The sequence below is a fragment of the Amblyomma mixtum genome, chromosome 4 (genome assembly GCF_055824585.1).
Source record: "Amblyomma mixtum isolate Tamu chromosome 4, ASM5582458v1, whole genome shotgun sequence".
NCBI lineage: Eukaryota > Metazoa > Arthropoda > Arachnida > Ixodida > Ixodidae > Amblyomma > Amblyomma mixtum.
The window spans coordinates 39,626,873-39,653,921 of NC_143015.1; the positions used below are offsets into that span (position 1 = coordinate 39,626,873).

A 27,049-nucleotide genomic window follows, 5' to 3' on the forward strand; every position below is an offset into this window, starting at 1 on the left:
TTTTGAGGAAAGGAAATGTATCTGTCTCGCATATCTCGGTGGACACCTGAACCTCGCCGTAACGGAAAGGGAGGAAGATGGGAATGAACGAAGACACCGTATTCACTATAAACGCGCCTTTGTTCATTCCAAACCATCGAGCAGGCATGGCAGAGTGGTTAGCATGCTCGACTCGCACACCGAAGACCGAGGTTCGATTTCCGAACTGGACCAATTTCCTACTCGGTTTTATTTATTTATCTGGCCTGACTAGAAACGTTAATTAGGCTAATTGGGTAATTAAACAATGAACTAAACTCATTCCCACTTACTTTGAGCATCACTATACGATCACTTTAATTGGTTGCATGGTTACTAGCCAAACTACAATTGGCCCCGTTTGCAATTCGCGCACTGTGGCGTCACGACCGTTTAGACCAATTAAAAAGCGTGACATTTCTGTCTACAACTCCTGCTTGCCTTAAGAGCGGAAAGCGACGGCGTCTTGCAACGCTGCCAGAGAGTATATTGAACGCCATCGCCCGTTCGGCTCTATGCCTTGCTCGTCGGTCAATTGGTTTTTGATGAAAGTAAATGTGTGTCTCTCATATCTCGGTGGACACCTAAACCTCGTCGTAACGGGAAGGGAGGAAGATGAGAGTGAACGAAGACACCGCATTCTCTAGGCGCGTCTGGGAGGGCGCTGCGAGCCGTCAAGGAGAGTGGACGCTGTTCACGTCGGCTCCGCGAAACGGATGTCCTACTGCCAAACCATCGATCTGCATCGCTCAACACTAGTTGAGGAGTGTCCAGCAGGTTACCAGGCACCCGTAGACACCATTTTCATCCAGGTGGGCCTGTCTTTGGCGATTTTACGGGGTTGTGTCTATCACATTGGCGCCGCTGCTAAGCCTAAGGCTTGGCGACGACGCCGGGCCGCTGACGCGGCACTGGGCGCAGCCACCATGAGTCTTGCACGGGGCTACGACCCGGAAAGCATGCAAGTAGTGAAGCTACAGGCTGCGAAGAAACCAGTCTTCGATGAAGCCACCGAATATGCTATTCGGAAGAAATTAGAAGAGCAAGAGCGAGCGTCCGCGAGGCGCGTGAGCTCGGAACGCCAGGAACGCTTGCGCGGTGGAGACGCTGCTGACGGCCTCGACCCCACTTCGGCGCCAAGCAAACCGCTTCAACCGAGGTGTTGGAGACCAGAGGTGGTGCCCAAATTCGGCACTGAGGACTCTGTTGTCGTCGTGAAACCCAAGGGAACGCTGAACTTGTCAAATTACAAGGGTACCCATCAGATAGGAGAAGCTATATATGCTGCGGCCGGCATGGAACGCAAATCACAAGCGCTTGCAATTTGGCCAGTGTGGGATCGGAACATAGTCACGATTGGAATCCGAGACGCAGCGCTTATTCGGCAAGTCCTCGCGGTGGAGAGTCTACGGATTGGCGGCCAATTACAAACGGTGCAGGTTTACCTCAAGATGCCCGAAAATACGTGCCGTGGAGTAATACAAGTGGCTTGCAAAGTGTCCGCAGCAGATATTGCTCAAGCTATTTACTCGCCAGGCACTCCCGTGGTGGGTGTGAGGAAATAGGAGAGTCGAACGCGGCGGTGATTACATTCGAGGGCCGTAAAGTGCCGTTCAACGTGTTTTACTGGGGAGAGGCTGTGCCCGTCCGTCTCTACCGGATGACCACACCAGCTTGCACCCGCTGCGGAACAGTGGCACATAGAGCGGACGTTTGCCCTAATCTACGAGATAAGCTCTGCCGGGCCTGAGGGACTATCATCCAAGAAGAGGGGCACGAGTGCCAGCCCCGATGCCTAGTCTGTGGAGGCGGACACCTCACGAACTCCGCGGACTGCACCTGGAAATACAGAAATGGTGCCGGAGCCGGGCGGAAACCTGGCCGAAGAAAATCCAGCAACCAGCGTAAATCCAGAGAGGACCGGAAGAATTCAGGGCCTGGGCCGCAATCACAGAAGAAGCGGATGGGGGCTCCGTCGCCGGGTCCCTCAGCGAGGACCGCAACGGGGGCGTCTCGGCAGGGGCCTGAAGGAAGCGGTCGTCCAGGTGACAAGAAAACGGGAAAAGCCGGATCGGAGGAGACCACGGGCAGCAAGGTGAGCTGGGCACAAGTTGCCTCTTTCCCGCCTCCCACGTTGGCTGTTGAGAAACTTAAGGAGGAAAATAGCAGATTGAAAGAGGAACTAAAGTATAAAACTCAGGAACTGGGAACATCGGCAGGGGGAGAAAATATGCCAGAAACGCCTGGGGTATCTGCAATGAAGGTGAATGCTTCCCTCCCTCCTACTCAGCAGGCACTAACTTCTGTCCCCCAGGGTGAGAAAAAGGAGGAGGGGGAGAGAAACAGTAACGTAGTGGCAACGGAGACCGATAAGGGGGCCGGTGTCAGAGAGAAAGAAGCCAGGATTGAGGCTATTGTGGAGCGATGTTTGCTGAACGACCTTCCGCGTGTGGAAGCTCGCATAACGCAAAATATACAGGCGAGCCTCGAAGGAACTCTACAAATTATTATTGAAAAAAACGTTCAGGCAGCTATTGAGAGGGGAATTCAGGGAGCCGTAGAGCGGGTCTTACAGGGCATCTTAGAGCCCCGTCTGATTAAGCTGCAAGCCTTTGGAATCAGAATCGATCGGAAACTTCAGGAGCTTGCGGAGTGTACGCGGACGAAGGTTCCAAAATTAACTGGCCACGTGACTAATAGGCAGCTTGCAGCTGATGATTCGCCCAACACCGGGGCGGAAGCACCAAGCGCGATTTCCTTTAGTGTTCAACATGGCTCGCCCTCCTAAATTGCAGATTTCGCAGTGAAACTGCCGGGGGTTTAGAAAGAAGAGGAATTCGCTACAGAAATACGTAGATTCTTTGGATAAATTACCAGATATTATTGCACCGCAGGACGTGAATACGGAAGGCAAACTCCGACCATACAGCACCCATCAAAACAGCTCATCCACTTGCATTCTGGTGCATAAGGATTGCATGGCTGTGACAATTGAGCTTTTACCAAACGTACGCACTAGCAGAAGTGCGTAGGTTTTCAACATATATAGTTGACCGAAGAACAGGGTTGCGTCTTTCGATGAGATTTTCCAAAAGGCCGCGGAATTAGCAAAAAGTGCACCTCTCATCATTGAGGGGATTTTAACGCGTATAGCTTCTTGTGGGGATATAGTAAGGAGGATATTAAGGGCAGGAGACTCGCTGCGGCCATATCCGACCTAGCACTGACGATTCTTACTGACCCGCAGCATCCCACGAGGATTGGCAACAGTGTCTCGAGAGATACATGTCCAGATCTCTCTTTGGTTAAAGGAGCGAGAAAATATGATTGGCACAACACGCAGGAGACCTTAGGGAGTGACCACTGCATTCTCAAGATCTGCCTCGACTACAATAAGCATCGCCGACCGAGAGGGAATGCACGGCTCACGGACTGGTCGTTGTTCCGACAGGCGGAAAACTACGCTCAATGCGCCCATTGAGAAGTACGAGGAGTGGGCTGAGTCGCTGCTGAGAGTCAGGGACCGCTTCACACGTGCGCTTCAGACATCAGAAGAAGTCCCGGCTATTGACAACCACCTTCTACATCTATGGGAGGCCAGAAGAAGTCTCACACGGCGGTGGAAAAGGCAAAAACATAACCGCAAGCTCAAGATCAAGATCGCGAAATTAAGCTTGCAAGCAGAAGAGTATGCACGATCCCTGGCCAAAAACAACTGGTTGGCCAAATGCGACTCCATGAAAGGCAACCTTAGCACCAAGGCGGCGTGGAGTCTTCTGAGATGTTTGATAGAGCCCTCCAAGTCTCGCGGGGATCAGCAACGTAATCTCAAGAGAGCCCTACACGGCTTCGCGGGCACGGACCAGCAGCTAGTTGCAGCCCTCGTGAGCAAGTACCTCTGTACAGTGAAAGACAACGAGCCAGTACGGGGTTATGAGGGCATGGACAATCCGGACCTGGACAGAGAGTTCAAAGTCGAGGAAATACAGGCGGCGCTTATGACCATGAGGCGGGGCACGGCGACAGGGAACGACAGGGTGACGGTGGGATTGCTTGTCAATCTCAATCAGCAAGCGCTTGAACATCTCACGCAGTACATCAACGAATGCTGGAAAAGTGGACAGTTACCCAGGACATGGAAGACGGCTGATGTCAGCTTTGTTCCCAAGCCTGGAAAGGAGGTGAACATCAATAACCTCAGGCCCATCTCGCTTACGTCGTGCGCCGGGAAACTGATGGAGAAGGCGGTACACATGCCACTTTCGACGTGTATAGAAGGCCACAATATTATACTTCACACAATGTTTGGGTTTAGGGCCCACTTGTCAACCCAGGACGTGTTACTGCAGCTGAAGTTGGAAGCTATCGATCCCCCGCGCAAACGAAACAGTAGGGCCATACTGGCATTAGATCTGAAGGGGGCTTTCGACAACGTGAAGCATTTCAAGATTCTGGACAATCTACAGGGTACTCACTCCGGAAAGCGTACCTTTAATTACATCAAGGCTTTCTTGCAAGATAGGCAAGCGCACATCAGGATTGGCGACACGAGGTCCGAGGCGATACCCATGGGCACCAGGGGAACGCCTCAGGGAGCAGACCTTTCTCCACTGCTCTTCAACGTTGCCCTCATGCACCTGCCGGAACAACTTAATGCCATAAGGGGAATCCGCCACGCACTATACGCTGATGACATAAGCATATAGACAACGGAGGGAAACATGGGACAGATGGAGGAGGCCCTCCAAGAGGCTGCCAGTACGGTTCAAAAGTATGCAGAAGAATGCGGACTGCGCTGTTCCCCGGACAAGTCGGAGCTCCTCGTGCTGCGAGGGAAGGGGGATACTGCATCGCTGGAAATCTCGGTCCATGATACACCTATTCCCGAGGTGGAAACAATACGGATTTTGGGGCTACTCATTAACAATAAGGGTGTGAACGCAGCAGCGATCACCAAGCTCCGAACGGTGTGCGAACAAGTCATCCGTATGATATCTCGGATCACAAGCAAGAAAAACGGCATGCAAGAACAGGATACCCTTAGACTAATACAGGCCTTTGTCATCTGCAGGATAGTGTACGTGGCCCCGTACCTTCGTTTGAACCACCTGGACGTTATCATTCGAACGGTTTATAAGAAGGCATTCGGCCTACCCATGAAAGCATCTACGGAGCGCCTACTAAAACTAGGGGTACACAACACGGCAGATGAATTGATTAGCGGCCATCTTACAAGCCAGGTAGTGCGACTGGCCACAACTACGACCGGCCGCAGGGTCTTAGAAGATTTAAACATTAGCTTTCCGCAGCAAGTGGCTGGGAGACAAGATATACCTAAAGAGTGGAAGAGCAAATTCCTTACGCTTCCGCTTCCCAAAAACATGCACCCGGAGCATCATCATGCTAGACGAGGGACGAGGAGCAAGAAGATAAACGAGTGCTATTCAACAAAAGAAGGAGCCGCCTTCGTGGACGCTGCGGGTCCTCTACAAGGAATATCAACAATCTCAGTGGTGCACCAAATGCAAGTCGTGGACGGGCTTTCAGTTCGTAACGGGGATACACAGGCTATGGAGGAAGTAGCGATAGCCCTAGCCGCAACGCACTCCGCATCTAAATACATAGTTACAGATTCCCAGGCGGCTTATAGAAACTATATGCGTGGCAGAATCACGCCGCTAGCCTGCAAAATTCTTAGTCAATGTAGGACTTCAGCTGAACGGAAGGAATTAATATGGGTACCAGGTCACCAGGGAGTTGAAGGAAACGAGTGCGCACACGGTTCGGCCCGAGCTTTTCTTCCCCGGCATCCTTCTACGTCCTCCCTTCCTGATTCTGGCTCCCCTTCTCCGCTAACGACATATTCAGAAATATTGCAACATTGGCTCCTTGAAAGGCAGACACTCCCGATGCCCGTTAAGGGTCTCAGTAAATCAGAGGAATGTCACCTTCGCAGGCTACAAACTATGTCTTTCAATAACCCAGCTACGCTTCACGCCATTGAGCCCGAGTCCTTTTCGGCAGAGTGCAAATTTTGTGGCCAGAAGGCAAACTTGTACCGCATTGTATGGGCTTGTCAGAAAAATGACAGCATTGACATCATAAATCAGCCAACGCGGGAGGGCTGGGAGGCGGCCCTGTCCAGCTTGGACCTCGAGGAACAACGAGCCCTCGTCGCCAGAGCACGGGCAGCGGCTTCCACCAACGGCGTCCCGGACTAGGGACCCGATCAGCCTTCCCTTCAACTAAGGGATTGTGGCTTTAATAAACGTTTTCATCATCTAGGCGCGCCTTTGTTCATTCCAAACCATTGAGCTGGCATGGCAGAGTGGTAGCGTGCTCGTCTCGCACTCCGGAGACCGATGTTCGATTCCCGAGCTCGGCCAATTTCCCACTCGGTTTTATTCATTTATCTGGTCTGACTAGAAAGGTTAATTAGGCTAATTGTTTAAGTGAGCAATTAACTAAAGTCACTCACGCTTACTTGGAGCATCACTATACGATCCCTTTAATTCGTTGAATGGTTACTAGCCAAAGTACAATTGGCCCCGTTTGAAATTCGCACACTGTGACGTCACGACCGTTTCGACCAATTGAAAAGCGTGACATTTCTGTTGACAACCCCTGCTTACAACGATGAGGCATTAAAGGCTTCCGCCTTAATATATCCCCCTACGCACCATTACAACTCGTCAAAATGCATTGTGGTACAAGGCTCACTAAGAAGTCTTTCCAAAAGAAAAAAAAAACCCTTACCGAAATGCGAAAAAAAATATAGAACTCCGTTTGTAAATAAGAAGCTTATCATGCGGCAAATAACGCGTATGTATCGGCAATTAAAAACGCAAAGGCTCACTTCCTACAGCTCACTGTGCCGAACATGCTCACAAATGATCCTCCCAAAAAATGGCGTGCCATTAATCCCAATACAAACATTCAATTAAACTGTTAGATGGAAATGGTTCAGCTATCGCTGATACTGAATACCTTAGAATTCTAAATAAAACATTTTGTCGCAATTTTGTTCTTTCTTCTAACATGACGTATCCTACAGTGGAGGACTGCCAAGTTTCAATGATGGACACAATATCCGTCGAGCCCCAAGAAATATAAAAATTAATAGAAGATCTTAAAACTTGTACAAGCCCTGGTACAGATTTAAATAAAGCTAAGTTACTGAAGACTACAAAACTTTAGTCCTCAATCATCCTCTCCAAAATATTTCAGCAGTCACTCGAGACGTCAGTGCTTCCAGCGGACTGGACGATCGGGAAGGTGGTTCCGTTGCACAAGTCAGGTAGTGCGAATTCCCCTCTTAATTACCGCCCAATATCGCCAACCAGCATTCCATGCAAAATTTTTTTAAACATTCTATACACTAACATAGTCAAATTTCTTGAATCTAACTCCTCCTCTATGACTCTCAACACGGCTTTCCCAAATCATTCTCGTGCGAGACGCAATTACCTGCGCGCACAACCTTCACGCTATTCTGGATCGTCGTTCATGCGCGGGTTGTATATTTCTAGACTTCTCCAAGGCTTTCGGGAAGATTAGAATATATATTTCGTAATCGAACACAGTTTGTAATAGCTAATAACATTTGTTCTTCATCGACTGTTGTGCATTCTTTGGTTCCAGAGGGGTCCGTCCTAGGGCGAATGACCTCCCTATTTCCGTTACCTCTAACATTTATTTATTTGCAGATGACTGCGTAATGACTCGTGAAATTAACCACTCTAACGACACTCTTCTTTTGCAAAAAGACATTGATGGAATTTGAGAGTGGTGTGCCACGTGGTCCACGGAACTAAACAACAACAAATGTAAAGCACTGTGTGTGTCACCCACGCGACCCACCCGTTCTACCCACGCGAATTCTTATCATCTTCATAACAACTAGAACAAGTGTCTTCATACCGCTATTTATGTGTTCACATAACAAGAAATCTCACTTCGTCTTTTCACATCAATTCAATAATTAACAACGCCAACCGGGCCATCGGCTACCTTCGCTGTCACTTCTCTGCCCCGACCTCAGTGAAACTTCTCCTACATAAAGCTCTAGTTCGCAGTTAGCTGGAATATGCTGCGTCCATTTGGGATCCCTTCAAGGAAAACCTAATCAGTTCCCTCGAACTAATTCAGCATAACTTGGCACGTTTCATCCTTCGGAAATATAACCGCACCACTAGCGCAACCTCTACGAAGAATACATTGCAGTTAACATCTCTTGCTAGCCGTCGAAAACACGGTCGCCTTTGTTTAATTCATAAAATAATGTATATACCCCAGACCGCGCAGCGATCTTATAATTCCTCCGTCATATGTTTCATCACGAGTTGATCGTGCGCATAAAATCGGCATTCTTTTCTTTAAAACAAAATGGGCATCAGAGCCTTTCCTTCCACGAACAGCAAAGCACTGGAACCACCTTCCCGGAAGTACAGCCTCCATCATCGATCATCAGCGTCTTTGTTCCGCCTCAGCTAACACTGAATAATTTGAACTGAAAGACCCTGTACTCAACCACTGTATACTGCCACACCCCTCTTCAATGTCCTCGGGCCTTGAGGGTATGTACAGTAAATGAAATGAAATGAAAGGCTGCATAAAAGATAACTGCAACACCAACGTATCATTTCACAGTGGTATTGCAAAACAAAAACATTAATAACTTTCCCGAGAGGTTTTCACTCTGCTAAGCAACTAACTGTTACGCTGTTCTTGCTCGCCTTTCGCAGTCGTATATCGAGTAGAAAGCCGCTTCTAACTTCATAACTTTTTCACGTCAGGGCAACAGGGTTTGGCGAAGCAGAGAAAAGCGGCGCACCAACTCAGGGAAACAAACGCATAACTATACCCAGAATCTGAAAGTAAATCAGTAAATAACATAGCACGATAGTATCGGCAATAAAAAATGGAGGACAGACTTGAGCCCCTACTTGAGGGTGCGACGCAAAAGCGTAATGGGTAAATTGCCATATATTCACAAGGCCATTCTCAACTTCATAGGTCCCTGGGAGTGCTCATACCCCTCCCGGCGCACTGGTACAGCGATTAAGAGATGTGCCACTACCCTGTGATGGCAGGTTCTCCAGGTGGTGGGCCTTAATTGTGCGACACAGGTTCCTTTTCCCAAGCGACTAATCAGTAATTTAACTGCCACTGTCGGCAGTTTCTTAACATCCGGTGGGCAAGTTGTGATGACGCCGCAAGGCAACCTTACCTATGTGGCCCTCCTGCCTTCTCTGGGCACCACCCAGCAGAGTTAGGCTCGGGATTTTTCGCTCACAACATCTACAACGCCGACGCCGGATTTTCTTGGAAACGGGGCCTTTAACGCTAATGCGTTAAAACTTGGGCAACGCTTAGCCTACCCATAAGATTACAATGCGATGGCATTAGAGATCCCTCCCGTGTAAGCATTTTTCCTTTTTCTTAATTTCATAGAACGCGGGGAGTCCTCGTACCACTACTGGCGCAGTGCATAGTGCAGCGGTTTGAGCAAAGCGCCACTGCCCCGGCAGGTGGCTGTTAAAAACACAGCTACTGGTCGGACTTGCGGAAGTAAGGCTGGTCTTTCGGAGCTCACGTGAGGCTAATTTTTGCACAGATAATTCTTCTCGAGGCTATCTTTCGACCAATGAGCTGATGTGCAGTGACAGGGGGGCCCACGGCTGTTAAATTAATTTCATTGCCACCTGTCATGGTGAGCACGTTACCCACAACCAGCTGGGCGGATACCTTCAGAAGGCTCAGTACAGATGGGCTGAGCAGAAATTGACAGTGTGGCTCGCCTGCCCTCGTGACTTGGTTGGACGGACGCCAACTTTTTTCGTGAACGCGACCTCCAATGCCATCGCTATAATATTAACAATGCAAAAAAAGGCAGAAAATGGGCGCATATTGAAGGAAAACCAGTTTGTCAAAATCTACTGGCAGACACACAACGAAATTGCTTGAATAATGGAGCCTGTATGGACTAAGAAAAAGCGCGCTAGTGCTTTTACAGTGTAATCGCCGCGGGACGGCTCGCTGAGAGAGAGAGAGAGAAATGGTTTAGGGTTTATGGGGTTTAACGTCCCAAAGCGACTAAATCTATGAGAGACGCCGTAGTGGAGGGCGCCGGAAATTTTGACCACCTGGGGTTCTTTAACGCGCACTGACATCGCACAGTACACGGGCCTATAGAATTTCTCCTCCTAAGAAATTCAACCGCCGCGGCCGGGATCGAACCCGCGTCTTTCGGGTCAGCAGCCGAGCACCATAACCACTGAGCCACCGCGGCGGCAGATAGAAATGGGAGAGGAATACCAGGGAGGTTCACCACAAGGATGTTCCGGATGATGGAGAAAACGGAGAAGAGCAAGCAGAGAAAGGCGGACTGTAGCAAGCACAACAAACAATGACACACGTTCTGGATTTCGCACACCTCCACAGCTAGACCCTGCACACCATGAGGGCTGTCGCGCGCTATGAACTCAGTAGAACACAAGTATTTCATCGCTAAACACAGGGCACTCACGCAGCGTTGGCGTTCCATCCTGAAGTAAGGCTGCTTGCCTCTGCGGATGATAATGTGGATGAGCAAGTGAGATATATCCCGACTTCTCGGAGCGATGAGGATGGAGGAGCCATTGCGGGTGCTGGTGGAGAGCTGCTAGGACTGAATTGGACATATTGTCATCTAGTGGTGACTACACTCCGGCGAACAGGAAAACAGTGAGAATGGCTTCTAAACGAAACGTTATTTGGGCTGGCTTGCGCCAGCAAAGAACTGAATGATTCGGTGGCGGCGTAGCAACAGGCAAGATCGGCGGTCGTCCAACAGAATGCCCGCCGCTCTCGGCCGTGCTCTTTTTAAAGCCTATAGCGAAATTTCGAGATAAAGATTGGAAAGTTACTAGAACATTCTCGAACAACATAGAATGGGCTGCGCCTTGATGCGATCAATGGAGATAAATCAAGGGGCGTATTGCAGCATAAACAAAGCGATAAAGCGGCGTGTTGGCAGCTTTGAAGAATGAACGAACACTACAAAGATTCGCGGCATTACTCCCATCTCAAAGAAGCATCGGACAGACGGACTGACGGACGGACTGACGGACGGACGGACGGACTGGCGGACGGACGGACTGACGGACGGACTGACGGACGGAGGGACGGACGGACTGACTGACGGACGGACTGACTGACTGACTGACTGACTGACTGACTGACTGACTGACTGACTGACGGACTGACGGACTGACTGACGGACTGACTGACGGACTGCCTGACTGCCTGACTGATGGACTGATGGACTGACGGACTGACGGACTGACTGACTGACGGACTGACTGACGGACGGACGGACGGACTGACGGACTGACGGACTGACGGAGTGACGGACGGACGGAGTGACGGACGGACGGACGGACGGACTAGCGGACGGACTGACGGACTGACGGACGGACGGACGGATGGACTGACGGACTGACGGACGGACGGACGGACGGACTGATGGACGGACGGACGGACGGACGGACGGACTGACGGACGGACGGACGGACAGACTGACGGACGGACGGACGGATAGGAGCGCCTCCTTTGAAACATGGTAGTGGCAATTTCCACCATGCTCAGCCTTTCATTATTTTTTTGTTTACTGTGTTGGCAATTCTCATTAAGAATCGCCATCTTCTTTACCTACGGTTTCCTAGAATTCCAACATTACGCCACTTCTCTGCTTTTCAGCCACCAATCCTCCAATCGCTTTTTGCTAACTTCCACTGCAGATTTATTTACATGACCATTGTTATCTTTAAACCCTAGGGCCTCAAGAAGAGTGACTGCGCCTGCATCGACATCCGGATGGATATCATCACAATTGATTATGAGGTGTTCAACTGTTTCCACAGATCTACCATACACTGCACATGTGTCATCTTTTTCGTTAAATTTCTTTTTGTAGCTGCGTGTTCTAAGACACCCTGACCTAGCTGCAAAAAGTAGGGCACTGCCTCTTGAGTTATCATAGAAAAATTCTTTCCTGATCTCCCTTTTCTAGTATCGACACAGTTCTACACTATGTTTCTTTTCCATTGAATTCATCCAATGTTTAACTTCCGCGTTTTTAACCTGTCGTTTAATGCTCTTTCTCCGTCCTCATGAGCGGCATACTTACTGGTTAGTTTTCCAGTTCTCTTCCGCCACTGTGAGTCAACGCTCTTTCTGTATAAATATTTAAATACTTTTGCTGCCCACCTGTTATCGTCCAATTTCCTCAGGCGTTCTTCATATAGTACTTTACTCTTAGCTTCCCGTGCTTCGAACGATGCCCAGCCCATATCCCCTTGTACTGCCTCGTTTGTAGTTTTGCTTTGGGCACCTAGTGCTAATCTTCCAACAGCTCTCTGATTTACGTCTAATCTCGACTGAACTTCTGCCCTTAAGCACAGAACCGCATTGCCGAAAGTAAGTCTTGGCACCATTATTCCTTTCCAAATACCTCTTAGTACTTCATATTTGTTGTACACCCATAATGCCCTATGTTTCATTATCCAGGCGTCTCATCGTCCTTTTGCCCTAAGAGCCTGTTCGTGCTTTTCCGTGTATATCTGCCTTTCGTTTAGCCATATCCCGAGGTATTTGTATTCGGCCACTTTTGGTATTTCGTGGCCTTGTATTGTAAGTACCTGGTCAGTTGTATCGTTAAAAATCATCACATCTGGTTTACTTGCGCTAAAACTGAATCCTAGAGCATCTCCTTCGTCTCCACTTCAATTAACCAAAGTTTGTAAATCTTCCTGGCTATCTGCTAACAGTACAATATCGTTCGCATACATTAGACCCGGGAGTCGCTGCTCAACTACATTTCCGCCTAATCTGTACGACAGATTATAACCTAGATTACTTTCTTCTAGCCTTCTTTCCATATTTATCACGTAAAGCATGAACAGCAGCGGTGATAGAGGACAACCTTGCCTTAATTCTTTCTGCTCCCCCACAGTTGTGGTACTTTTTTCCTTTCCCATGTAATTTGAACTTCATTATCTCGGTACATTTCCTGTAGAAAATCAAGTACCTCATGACCGATACCTAAATTTTTCAACATTCTCCACAGGAGTTCCCTATTCACGTTATCGAACGCACCGCTTATGTCCAGAAAGGCTAACAAAGGTCTGTTTTCCGCCTTAGCTATTTCCATGCATTGGGTAAGCACGAACAGGCTATCATCTAAACGCCTACCCATTCTGAACCCATTCTGAAGTTCTCCGAGTATCCGATTACCTTCTACCCATGACTGCATTTTTAATTTCATCGCCTGCATTGCCAGCCTGTACATAACAGACGTTATGGTAATCGGACGGAAGGATTTGATGTTCATCTTATCTCCTTTCGCTTTATGAATCAAATTCATTTTAGTCTGTCTCCAGCTTTGCGGAATTTGCTGATTTTTTATGACTGTCTCCAATGCTTTTATCAGCGCTTCCTTGCTTCTTGGGCCAAGTTCATTAATCAGCTTAATTGCAATTTTGTCTATCCCTGCGGATGTGGTTTTAGGAATATTCGCTTCCGCCTTTTCCCAGTTAAGACTAGCCAGTTCTAAGCTGTTCTCTATTGTGCTGTTCTGTGTTGCGGCCTCACTTGGGGAGATTACCCCATTGTCGTTGCTAAAAGAGGCAGCTATAAATGACGTAATGTAGTTCACAGCATCGTCTCCCTCTAAACATTTTCCCTCAGCATCTATAATCTGTTCCTGCGTTCTTTGATTTGTTTTTCCCAACCAGCTTATATGGTTCCCGAATTTTCTGGCCCCCCTTTATTTGCCTCGCGAACTTCAACCAGCCATTTATCAGAGGACTGCTTCATTTTAGCCTGGACTAGGACCTGAACTTGCTTTTTCTTTCGTCGATAAGATTCCCATTTTTCGCCTATTTCCTCTTCACATAACTGCGCCTTCTTTGCTTCTCTGTGTTCCCTTGAAGCCACCCGTCGTTGTTCGATGACCTCCTTAATTTCCATGTTCCACCAGCTTCGTGGCTTCCTCTTTCCTCTCCAGCGGTTTACTCCTTTCACTTGTTTCATTTTTGTAGCGATGAGCCCTTCTAACTTATTATAATCCCACTTTTCCATGGGGCGTTTCTCGATTACTTCTTCTATTTCGGCTGATATTAGGGCTATTTCTTCATCGTTTAATTTTGCGTTGTCTTTTTGACTTCGCTGCATTTCTCTTTTGACTTGGGCTCCCAACTGTAGACTAATACGTTTATGATCACTTCCTAGGCTGTACTTCCCATCTTCGTCTATTTCCATTATTGCGAGCTTGCTATAGATGCCCTGCGACATGCGACAGTAGTCAATGGTTGTTTGCCTGTTACGGGATTCCCACGTGATTTGTCCCTCACATTTAGTTTCTCTGTTGACAATAACTAGGTTGTGCCGCTCACACAAGTCTATTAACTTCCCGTTACAATCTGTGTATCCATCCAGATCCTCGATGTGGCCGTACATGTCTCCAAGCAAAACAATATCGACACGGTCTCCAATCTGCTTTATATCGTCATTGAGACACTAAACTAGATCCTTGTTGTTTGGCTCCATTTGTCCCCGGTCCCTAAATAAACTACCCCTAGTCATGTCCTTTTGCGAGCAAATTGTACCTGGTACCCAGACATGTTCCTTGCAAGTTGGTTTTATTCTTTGCCAATTTGTTCCTTGATGAATCAGCATACCTACTCTTCCTCCCTTCTTCTCCGTTGTTGTTCTGTTGCACCCTTCCCAGACATAGCCATTGATGAATAGTGGATCTTCTAGATCCCTCAGATGTGTCTCGCATAGAGCGTACACACCTACTACTTCGTCTTTTAACTCCTGTTCTATTTCTAGCCATTTCGCTCTCTTTCTGCCCCCTTGCATGTTTATGTAACTGATCCTGGCATTAAATTTCTTTTTCGTAGTTTCCTTTCTGGGCCTCCTAGTGGCCATTTTGTTGGGCTCACCGCCATTGTTACATTCACTACATCGCTTTTACCTACCCCTACGCCCTGAGCCACCGTGGACCCCGTAAAAAAGCTACCGCTCGGCCTCCCAGGCGCCAGCCTATCTTGTCTGCTACCCTTCCACTGAAATGGATGCCATCTCGTCCAAAGTCTGCCCAAACCTGCTCTGTGCACTTCCTTGTTTATGTCTACAACCTCAAAGCGTTTCTCGAGGCTTAACTGCCTTATCTCTCCATTAAGATTCACAACGTCGTTAGCAACCTCTACATTCCTTCCTTGTACCTCCGGCACTGTACACACCACGATCTGCGCTTGCTGTGCTATCGCCCTTATACCGTCAACTCCCTCAGCTAATCTTTTCCCTACTTGTGCGGCGTTACCATTCAGGACATCATTTAGCCCCGCCGCTACCACTACCATGTTACGCCTTGTAGCCTTCTCGGAAAGTTCACTTTTAGTCGCTCTCAGAACATCGTCCATTGTCCTTCCTGGAAACACCCCGACTGCTACCCGCCTATCAACCTTCACCCGGTCCAGAATAGCTCTTTTGCAGCGCCTCATGTTTGAGTCACCAGCGATAAGCACTAGCCTATGCTGCCCCTCCCTCCTAACTTCCGGATCTTGCTGCCTCTGATCAGCGACTGTGACCTCATTTCCTGGAATTAGCCCGTTCCCCTTCTCAGTATCGCCTCTCGACTTCCCAGCTGCCACCTGTGCGTAGCTGTTCCTGCCTGAACATGTCTGACCTACTGGCTTCTCGCTGTCCATGCCGCTGCAAGCCCCATCCACGTGGCTGGCGCTGGAATGCCCGCCATTGTGGCTTCCAATGGCGGTGTCAGCCGTTTTTGACTCCAACTGACAAAGCTGTTCTTGAAGCTTGCGCTTCTCTTACCTCTCTATCTGTAACTCTGTTTCTAGAGCATCCATCCTTAGCACTAGTTCGCCGTTCGCCTGTTCAGCCCTGTCCAGGCGTGCACCTACTACGCAGAATTTGCACATAAAATCTGCGCCTTCGGCCTCCTCCACCGAATCGAACCGCGTTTCTTTTAAATTCACCGACGCCTCACACTCCGTACAACTAACCTTCAGTAGCTTAACCATCTTAGCAACACTCGATTATTGCATCCACCAAATGCGAAGATGTCTACAGGCTCAAGACAAACACACTTGAAAACACGTGCGCGAATAAAATAAGGCGACTTAGGAACATAAGAACATATGGCGACTACTAACGATTAAAACGGATTTCGGAGACAAGATACCTTGACTGTGGAAGCACAGCGTCCATTCGCGCGCATAATATGGCTTTAGACGGACGACATGGACAACTTCTGGCCGTACGCGCCATCGATGGGATAGAGTCATTTGGTCAGGGGCGACTTCATAGCCCAGTTCACCTAGCCTACGAAGAACCTTGTATGGCCGAAATAGCGACGCAAAATCTTTTCACTCAATCCACGGCGGCGAATGGGCTTCCAAACCCTGACTCGGTCTCCCGGCTTTTATTCCGCGTTCGGTCTTCGTCGGTTGTAGCGTCTGGCGTCGGTCCTCTGCTGGTTTTTGATCCTTAATCGGGCAAGTCTTCGGGCTTATTCTGCGTGTTGAAGGTAGGCGGCGACGTCGACGTTATCTTCTTCGGTAACGTTGGGCAGCATGGCGTCTAGCGTGGCCTTGGCCTCCCTGCCATTAACGGGCATAAAAGGCACCATCTGGGTGGTCTCCTGCACTGCGGTGTTGTATGCGAATACGATATAAAGCAAGATGACGTCCCAGATCTTGTGTTCGGCATCGACATACATGACGAGCATATCGGCGATGGTTTTGTTCAGGCGCTCGGTCAGTCCATTGGTCTGCGGATGACATTTAGTTGTCATCCGATGTCTGGTTTGGCTGTAACGCAGGATGGCTTCGGTCAGTTCCGCCATGAATGCTGTTCCTCTGTCCGTGATGAGCACATCGGGGATGCCGTGTCGCAGAAGAATGCAGTTCACGAAAAACTTGGCGACTTTATGCTGCTTTCCTGTTCAGTAGTGCTTTTCCTCGGCGTGGCGCGCCACCTGGTCGGTCGCTATAATGATCCACTTATTTCCAGACGCTGACATCGGGAAAGGGCCAAGCAAGTCCACACCGATCTGCTGAAAGGGGCTTGAGGGGGTTTCAATGGGTTTCAGAAATCCTGCTGGTCGGATTGGAAGGGTCTTTCGTCGCTGAAATTCTCGGCAGGTTTTCACATAATGTGCGGCATCGGCAGGCAGTCGGGGCCAGTAATACTTGTCTTGAATGCGGCGGAGGGTGCTAGAAAACCCTAAATGTCCAGCTGTTGGCTCATCGTGTGAACCCTGAAGGATTTCTTCACGCAGACTCGCAGGTACAACAAGGAGGTAGACTGCTTTGTTATCTCAAGTTCTTCTTCACAAGGACATCATTCCGTACACAGAACGAAAACAATCGTCGCCTGAACGAGGGGGGTAGGGGGGAGAGGTTGAAGAAACCTTGTCTTTCAAGTAATCGATGAGGTGTTTTAGGTCAGAGTCCGAGCGTTGCTGCTGTGCAAGAAGAGCTGGAGCTGATGGGTCCCAGGAAGGCGTCCTCATCGTCGTCCGGCGGCTGTGCATCTACAGGGGCTCGTGACAGGCAGTCGGCGTCAGAGTGCTTGCGCCCGGACTTGTAGATGATGGTGACGTAAAACTCCTGGAGGCACAGGCTCCATCGATGGAGGCAGTCGGATGAGTTCTTCAAACTGGCAAGCCAGCACAGTGCGTGGTGATCGCTGACCACCTGAAACGATTGTCCGTACAGGTAGGGGCGCAATTTCGATGTCGGCCAGATGATGTCAAGGTACTCCTCAGTTCCCGAATAATTAGCGTGGGACTTGTACAGCGCACGGCTAGCGTATGCGATTACCTCCTCCAGTCCGTCAGTTTTCTGAACGAGGACAGCGCCTAGGCCCACGCTATTTTCGTCGGTATGAATTGCAACATCGGCGTTTTCATCAAAGTGCGCGAGGATCGGTGGGGACTCTAAACGACGCTGAAGTTTCTTGAAGGCTACTACTTGCGGCGCTTCCCATTCAAATGGCACGTCTGCCTTCGTCAGGTGGGTCAGTGGCTCAGCGATGCGCGAAACGTTCTTGACAAATCATCGGTAATAAGCGCACAGACCGAGGAATCTGCAGCACAGCTTTCTTAACGCCGACGGTGGAAACATTGCGATAAGAGCTGTTTTCTGCGGGTCTGGACGTACTCCCTCCCTGCTGACGATGTGGCCTAGAAAAAGCAGCTTTTCATAAGCAAAGTGGCACTTCTCTGCTCCTAAGGTTAGGCTGGATGATTTTACTGCGCCTAGTACTGTTCGAAGCCATATGTCGTTTGGGTGGACGCCGCATGCACGGGTGAGGATGCGGTTGTAGCCATCACAAACCCCTCCCTCCCTTCGATTGCCACCCTTCACATATTCCCCACCGCCCTTTCGGAGGAGGCCGAAGAGGCCGCCATTGCCCTAGCCATCACACGCACAGAGGACCGATATACGATGGCCTCTAGAATTCCTCCTCCAAAGAAATTCAACCGCCGCGGCGGGTTCGATCCCGGCCGCGGCGGTTGAATTTCTTTGGAGGAGAAATTCTAGAGGCCCGTGTACTGTGCGATGTCAGTGCACGTTAAAGAACCCCAGGCGGTCGAAATTTCTGGAGCCCTCCACTACGGCGTCTCTCATAGCCTTAGTCGCTTTGGGACGTTAAACCCCATAAACCAAACCAAACCTATCCGACTCTAAACCTGCCATACTAAATTTTAGTCGCGGGAGAGTTCATGTCCCTGCATTCCGCTCCACGCCATGGAGCTGATATGGGTGCCTGCCCACTCCGGGAATCCCGGGAACGAGGCCGCCAACGCTTTAGCCCGAGGTTCTCTCAACCAGGCACCGGCGGCCACTGATGTGGAGTTCTCGTGGGAGCGCATGCACTCATTCAGTGAAATGACGCAGGCCTGCAAAGCCGAGCGTCGGGTCTACCCTCCACCCCATCCATTCCTCGACAATTATCATCAGACACCTTGGAGGCGGCTCCAAGCACGCACTTTACCCTCCGCTTATATACGCTCGCGCTATCACCAAGTCCACAAAAACCCCTCCTGCACCTTCCGCCTCCACCCCAAAGCCACTCTCGACCATATCTTTTTCCTCTGCCCGGCGGATCCTCCCCCACGGGACCTGGAGCACCTTACCACTTGGGAGGCTTGGGAGGTCCTACTGCGTTCTCAGGACCCGGCCAAGCAAGCACTGTAACCATTACTAGCTGAAATGTCGCTGTTGCGGACCAGACACCAAACGGCATCCCCTCGAACTTAAGGAGGCCATCTGGTGTGATGAATGCCGTCTTCTCGCGATCTCTTTCATAGACCTCAATTTGCCAGTAGCCGCTCTTGAAGGCCATCGATGAGAAATACTTACGCTGCAGAGCCGGTCCAATGTGTCGTCGATGTAGGGGAGGGGATGGACGTCTTTCTTTGTCGTGTTCAAGCGGCGGTAATCAGCGCAGAATCGACGTGCGCCGTCTTTCTTTGTCCCTAGAACAACCGGTGTCGCCCAGGGGCGCTTTGAAGCATGGATGACGTCGTCGCGAAGCATTTCTTCAACTTGGTCCCGGATGGCTTGTTCTCGCGGCGACACTCGGTATGGGTTTTGGCGAAGAGGACGCGAGTGCTGGTCATTTATAATGCGATGCTTGGCAATTGGCGTTTGTAGGACCTTCGTCGATGACGAAAAGCACTCGCAGTAGCTTCGAAGCAGATTCCTGGTCTGGTCTTGCATATTCCGGGGCAAGGCTGGGCTGATGTCGAAAGGGGGCGAGTTCTCTTGGTCAGGTGAATCTTCTACTGATGGGTAGAAGATGGCACAGAAGTCTCGTAAGGGGCACATTACGTCGAAGAAAGCAATCGTCGTGCTCCTGTTAACGTGCCAGTATTCTTCGTTGAAGTTAGTCAGAAGTACCTCAGCTGGCTATTGCGGAAATGTGCAATTCCTTTTGCGATGCCGATTCATCGGCCTATTAAGAACTGCATGTCCCCTCGATGATGGTTTCAGTGTTATCGACTTCCGTGGCACCTACGGTGAGGATGACGCTTGAGCAGGGTGGGACACTCACTTGTTCCTCCAGTACACTCAAGGCAACGTGATGTTCCTCAGTTATCATAGAAGGGATGGCCTCGTACGTGGGAAGCGTGATGAGCTTGGATCTCAGGTCGATGATCGCCTGATGCTCATTGAGAAAATCGATGCCTATGATCACTTAGCGGGAACATTGCCGCCGCACTACTAATGCCGCGGGATAGGTATGTACCTTGAGAGTCACTCGCGCTGTGCATCGTCCGGATGGCGTAATGAGGTGGCCCCCTACGGTGCGAACTTGTGGGCCGTCCCAAGCAGTCGTGACGTTCCTCAGATGCGCAGCGAATGTGCCGCTCATCTCCGAGTAATCGGCTCCTGTGTCGATTAGAGCGGTAACTTTCCGGCCATCGATACCCAGTTCTAAATCGGATGTCCTGGCACTTGCGTTGCACGGGGTCCTCGGCCTCGAGTAACAGCTTCATCTTGTATGTGAATCGTGAGTAGGGCGTGTCGTCGAAGATTTTCTGGTTGGCGGCGTAGTTTTGATGACGGTTCGCGTTGTCGTGGTTGCCGTTGCATGCGGAGTCGGCGTGTCGGCGCCAGCCTCTTCATGCCATATGGTCGTTGGAGGATCTTCAGCGTTTCGCTCGTGAACAACCTACCTCCAGAGGTTGCTGTGTTTAGTTTCCCCTAGGAGGGCTGGGAGACCTTCCTCGTACCGCGGCTGCGTAGCTGCGGCGTGAAAGCGCGAAATGCGAGACTGACGGCGATGGTGAGCGCGAAAGGCGGTTCGGCGCATACTCCTCTCGACGTGGTGCTCGTCGATTTCTTGCGGACTTTGGCCTAAGCTTGGACGTGGCGCGTCAAAGGCAATGCCCCGAAGACCGATACGGCGGCACGAGCAGTAACGAAAAATATGACCGGCTTTACCGCAATGCAAGCACAGCGGGAGGTTGGCGGAAGTTCTCAGGCGCCGCACTTCCTGGGGCTTGGGCGTCGTTCGTAAGCTGGGCGGGCGAGGGCAGGGGGGCGGCGTTCGGGAACAGCTGGTTCACGTTGAAGAGGCGGACTTCGGCTCTCTTGTTAGGGCTGAGGTCTGCGTACTGCAGCGGCGTAGGTTAAGGCTGGAGCTTGAGCTGGAGGTGAAGATGGCGGGGTGCCAAGCGCATGTTGCACTTCTTCGCGTGCGATTTCTTCAAGGGCCGCAACCTGAGCCTGGTTTGAACGTGGTAATAGGCGACGCAACTCTTCCCGTACAATTTCGCGGAGGACATCCAGCAGGTTGCCTGCGAATGCTGCGCCATCCGAGAAAGTTGGTGAGGTCACGTAGAACTGTCGACGGAAATGGCGGGCTCGTGTTTTCAATGTTTTCTCAATGGTGGCTGCTTCGCTGGTGAAGTCAGCAACGGTCTTGGGTGGATTGCGGGTCAAACTAACGAAAAGTGCCTCTTTACCACCACACATCAGAAGCTCCATCTTCTTATCTTCTGTCATGTCAGGATCGACTCGTCGAAAAAAGCGCTTCATTTCTTCTACGTATGCGGTCAGTGCCTCGTTCGGGTACTGGATGCGTGACTGTAGAATCAGCTGAGATCTTTCTTTTCTGATGAAGCTTGTGAATGCCTTCAGGAACTCCCGCTTGAATGATTGCCACGTCACTAGAGAATTTTCGAGGTTTTCGAACCAAATTCTCGCTGGTCCTTCAAAGGCGAAGGAAACATGGCTTACTTTAGTCACTTTAGTAAGGTCGTCCGAACTGTTGACACGGCAACATGCTCAAACTGTTCCAGCCATTTCTCACGATCCGCGCCCGGTGAAGAGTTGAACGTGGGCAGTAGTCGGGGCTGGTGCAAAATAATGGGGGCTGGTGTCATAGCCATGGCTTACGTCGCCGTTGAAGAGTCCTTTACTCGCATCTGGTCTGGTAGTAGCCCGTATTCAGGCGATCGCCTCCAGACACAGCCGGCTGCTTCGCACTACGTCTTCCGTTTGGACGGCTGCTGCGGCATTGTCGAGATCTTCCAGACGGCCCGGGCTGCTTTGACGGCTCCCACGGGGTGAGGGATACAAGAACATCCGTTAGCGCCTCCACCAGATGTCACGTAGTGATGACTGCAGCCCGGCAAGCAGGAAAACAGCGAGAATGGGTTCTAAATTGAACTCTTACTTGGGCTGACTTGCGCCCGCAAAGAAGTGAATGACTAGGCGGCGGCGTAGCAACAGGCGAGCTCGGCGGACGTCGAACAGAATGCTCTCGGCGGTGATCTTTTTAAAGAATGAGCTCCATGTACGCGACAAAGTAAGCGACGCGACGAGGCGGCGCGGCGACGACGGCTGGCTGTCGCTCCGTCGCCCACCGGCCAAGCTCCATGCGCTGCGACAACGCGAACGCGAAATGGAGACGGCGATCAGTGTTTCCGGCATAATACACCGCAAAGCTGTTTGCGCCTATAACAAGAATCACATTATTTGCAAGGATTGAATTTCTAGGCAAAAAAATTCCAAATAAAATGTGTTTACAGCTTTATCATTGCATGTCATTGCCTGAACGTGGGGCGCACAACTGATTGAAACTCGTGCGCTTTCTGACCTCAAACGACGCATACTCGCTAAGCCTAGCAGAACTGTAAACACAGAAGCAATCTGAAAATCTGGGGTGTTTTATCGCTAAAATTTTGTGGTTGAGGCAAGTTCAGACAAAGCGAAAGCTTCGTGCGCATTTAGTTTGCCGTGAGCCGGCAAGAGGCCAGAGCCAGAGCCGGCAAGAGGCCCGGTAGTGAAGTACTCTGCCCGATTAGCTGCTATTGGCTAATCGCGTTAGCAACCTCCGGGCGACGAGCGAAATTTTCTATGAGTGCAGATTCCAGCGACACGACAAGAGACACGGGCATTTCGCTTCGCGCGACGGCGTCGCTCGTCGCTTGCCGCTGCCGCGTTCTCGTGAGTTTTCGCGTACATGGAGTTCGGCCTTAAAGCTTATAGCGAACTTGCGAGATAAAGCATGGAAAGCTACTACACCATTCTGGAACAAAGTAGACTCGGCTTTGCCTGGATGAGATCAATCGAGATAAATATAGGCGCGCCTTGCATCCCAACTCCATGTACTTACGCGAAAACTAACGCGAACGCGAAAGCGGGAAGCGACGAGCGACGCCGTCGCGCGAAGCGAAATGCTTGTCGTCTTGCTTGTCGTGTCGCTCGGATCTGCACTCACAGAAAATTTCGCTCGTCTCCCGGAAGTCGCTAACGCGATTAGCTAATAGCTGCTAATCCGGCAGCGTAGGTCACTACCGGGACTCTTGCCGGGTCTGGCCGGGCCTCTTGCTTCACCACCGATTCGTCGTTGTCGCTACGCTGTGCCCCACGTTCATGGCAAAATAAATGCGCACGAAGCTTTTGCTTTGTCTGAACTTGCCTCAACCACAAAATTTTAGCGATAAAACACCACACATTTCCAGATTGCTTATGTGTTTGCAGCGCCGCTAGACTTAGGTGTGTTCGTCGTTTGACGTCAGAAAGCGCGCGAGGTTCAAACAGGCGTGCGTCCCACGTTCAGGCACCATGGCGGCGCCCGTGACAATGGCATGCAATGACAAAGCTGTAAACACATTTTATTTGGAATTTTTTGTCCAAAATTTCAATCCTTGCAAATAATGTCGGTCTTGTTATAGGCGCTAACAGCTTTGCGGTGTATTATGCCAGTAACACTGACCGTCGTCTCCATTTCGCGCTCGCGTTGTCCGAACGCATGGAGCTTGGCCGGTGGGCAACGGAGCGACAGCCAGCTGTCGTCGCAGCGCCGCCTCGTCGCGTCGCTTACTTTTTCGCGTACATGGAGTTCAGTCTTAAAGCGATAGAGCGGCGTGTCGGAAGATTTGAAGAATGATCAAACACTACAAAGATTCGCGGCAATATAACGCTCCTGCAGTGATTTTGTGCAGCTGTGGTGTGAACGCTGAAAAGCAGCACACGCATGGTGTTGACGAAAGTCTTCAGAATTGCACTCACGTGCTCGTGTTCGAGAGAGAGAGAAACTTTTTTGTGCAGAGTAATTCGGGCCTCCCAGGCCCCTGGGTCGACGCACGACCCCACCACACTAAAACGTTCATGCCTAAAGGTCTATGACGCTATGATGCTAGCCGCGCGGCTGGCGACCATCTTTTGTCTTGCCGGGTCCACAGAGCGTAGTCAGGTCTCCCAGTCCTGCAATGTTTGGAGTGGCACCGGCCCGCCGGGTCGACTTGCACCGATGCCTGGGCTAGGGCCCGACGAACAGGAGCCTCAGCACACTGGGCGAGCTGTGACTGTTCCATCACTTGAGCGGGTGCAGTGCTTCGGGACGGATGGCCAAGTAACATGCTGCCCCCGCCTTTGGACCGGAGATCGTCCTTGTGCTTCATAGCGATAGGCTCGAGTCTTTTGGGGGCATAATACTTGCATGGTATCTGCAGCCGTGTGTAGCTCCGCAGGAATGTCCCAGCCCCGTCTGCAACCAGTGTCCCTACATCACCACTCACATGACTCTCGTTGTTTAGAGTCGCATGCGGAGGTGAGGTTCAGTTGAAGAAAATCCTGGACCAGCCTTCCCAACGATCACAAACTCCTAAAAGATCTTTGACAAGCGTAACGACGCCGTCAGATCTTAACGACGGCCTCTGTGGGCGTGGAATTCTCACTTGTAATTTGAGTAAGTATTGCCCGTTCCCTTTTCAGGCAAGGACAATCCTTTGAGGCAGGGAATGAGCGCCGCGGCATTTGCCACCCTTTTGCACTGTTGGCAGGCAAGCATCGCAGATGTGTGACCTTGGGCGCCAGATGGAGGATTTGCGCACACTACTCACGTATGCGGGGATGGTGCATTTCAAGCATTGGAGTGGCTGGTTTGGTTTCGTTTATTGGGGTTTAACGTCCCAAAACGACTAAGGCTATGAGGGAGGCCGTAGTGGAGGGCTCCGGAAAGTTCGACCACCTGGGGTTCTTTAACGTGCACTGACATCGCACAGTACACGGGCCCCTAGAATTTCGCCTTCATCGAAATTCAGCCGCCGCGGCCGGGATCGAACCCCCGTCTTTCGGGTCAGCAGTCGAGCGCCGTAACCACTGAGCCACCACGGCGGGGCTATCCTGACCACGTTCCGGAAATGCCCAGCCTTCACGTCAGTTTGAATGCAGTCCCCTTGGAGTCAAACTTAAGCACTTTGTCCTACCATGGCGCTGAGCTTGCATTATTGGTACGCCGTCGGTCACTGGTCGGATCACAATGGGCAGGTCGGAGGCACGTATGGCCATATCGCCGTCGTAAATGACGCCTGCCTTTATTCCGGTGCCCCGAAAGACATGGGAACGAACACTGTTGCCGCCAAAAGTTTTGAAGATGCTCAAACAATTTTGCGCGTTCCGCTCTGTGACATAAGTGGAGACGGTGTTACTATAACGATTGATCCTTACGTCTGTTCTGCTGCCGGGAATCGAGTTTCTAGGAACATTGACGTTGACGTGGCTTGCCTGTTGATGTCGTTGAGATTGTCAGTGGGGTTCTCTGGCACAAAGAGGACAGTAGGTGCCGACGATCCTCGCTGTGTGGTGGTCGGGGACGAACTCGACGACGAGAAGTCCTCTCCTATGCGCAGGCTTCGTTTAGCCTTCTTTCTGCGGACTCTGATGAAGCCGTCATCAGCTGAAGGAATCACTAGCAGCCCAATACAGCACGGGGGCCTGGGTGCTTGCGTCTCACGGGAGACCAAGAACTTTTTTGTGGGTGGCAGCAGCTTACTCATGGTGTTGCACAGGAAGTCCGACATCGTTCACTTCCACCGCTGTTACCAAAAAAGAAACAGTGTCTCCACGAAAAAATTGTAAACTAGGAAAAGAAAATGAAGAGGCGAAGGGACATTGTTCTTCTATAGAACCACTTCATCGCCTTCACACGACGCCGCTCCGACAGTTCATTCTGCCTTTTGTTCTGCCTTTCAGCGGCCCTTGGCACTTATTCTTATCGCTCTTTAGCTGTATGCCAAAAACAATGCGCTGTGGACAAACGCTCCAAAGTGACAGGGGACGGAGGGAGAGTAAGGAAACGCTGCTTACCTTAATGTTGTCAATGATAGTCTCGTCGGGACTAACTCTTTCGCTGATGGATACCAGCAGTTCCTTATAGCCTCCATCCTTTCTGTCGATGTGGACTGATTCCGCAGTCGTTACCAAAAGCAGCAGGTAGGCCGTAAGACAGATCATCCCACCCATTCTGAAGTCGCTGTAGGCCTGGGAGGCAGTGAAAAGAAATTAATAAAGATGTAATAGCCAAAGCTGTCCTTTAGGACAGAGAAAAGGAGTCCTGAATTCTGGTTTTGTTTTAGACAGGTGGGCAAAATGGCGTTTACTTGTGCTCCGTTCTTCAAGCATGATTAAAGAAACACAATGCTGAAAAAACTGTGAATAAGCTTTCGCCTCAATGTATTCCCCTTGCATGAGAATCGAAGTTTATTTTCATCAATTTGCACTCATCGCTTCCTAGGCAGCACTTGCAACAAAGCTGAGCATCACACACTTTGCTGACGTAAGTGTGAAGGCCCGAGCTCTTGCCACTCACGAAATTCATGCACTTATCGATCGTTATTCATTTATCGTTGCTTTTTCTCTCTATGAAATAAGCGTGTGATTCTGTTGCAATTTTGTTTACCGGCGATTTACGTTCCTTTCAGATTAGATTACAGGCATGTACTTTTTCAATAGAAGCCGTCAGATAGTCGCACTTTAAAATACGGGCTGCCGCCATCTTTATTAAAGGCTGCCGCATGCTACCCTGCGTTTTATCAATTTTCGGATAGCTATGGAAATGTTTTTTCCTTAATTTCAGCCGCTAGACATTTCGCAGGCAAATAGACAGGTTTCAGGAGACAATGCGAATTTTGTGTATTAAACGCCTGTGGACACTGTTA

General features: G+C 50.3%; 1 protein-coding gene and 1 pseudogene across 1 annotated transcript in view; one reads left to right on the top strand and one right to left on the bottom strand.

The window, feature by feature from the left end:
- The window catches only part of LOC149346289 (calcium-activated chloride channel regulator 3A-1-like), a 297,787-nt gene extending 271,433 nt beyond the window's left edge, over positions 1–26,354 (bottom strand). The window contains exon 1 of the mRNA XM_089541280.1: positions 26,199–26,354. Coding sequence (XP_089397406.1) covers positions 26,199–26,354 — 156 coding nt within the window. The remainder of the gene's footprint in view (positions 1–26,198) is intronic.
- LOC149346293 (uncharacterized) lies at positions 788–7,674 on the top strand (annotated as a pseudogene).
- Positions 26,355–27,049: the final 695 nt, after the last annotated feature.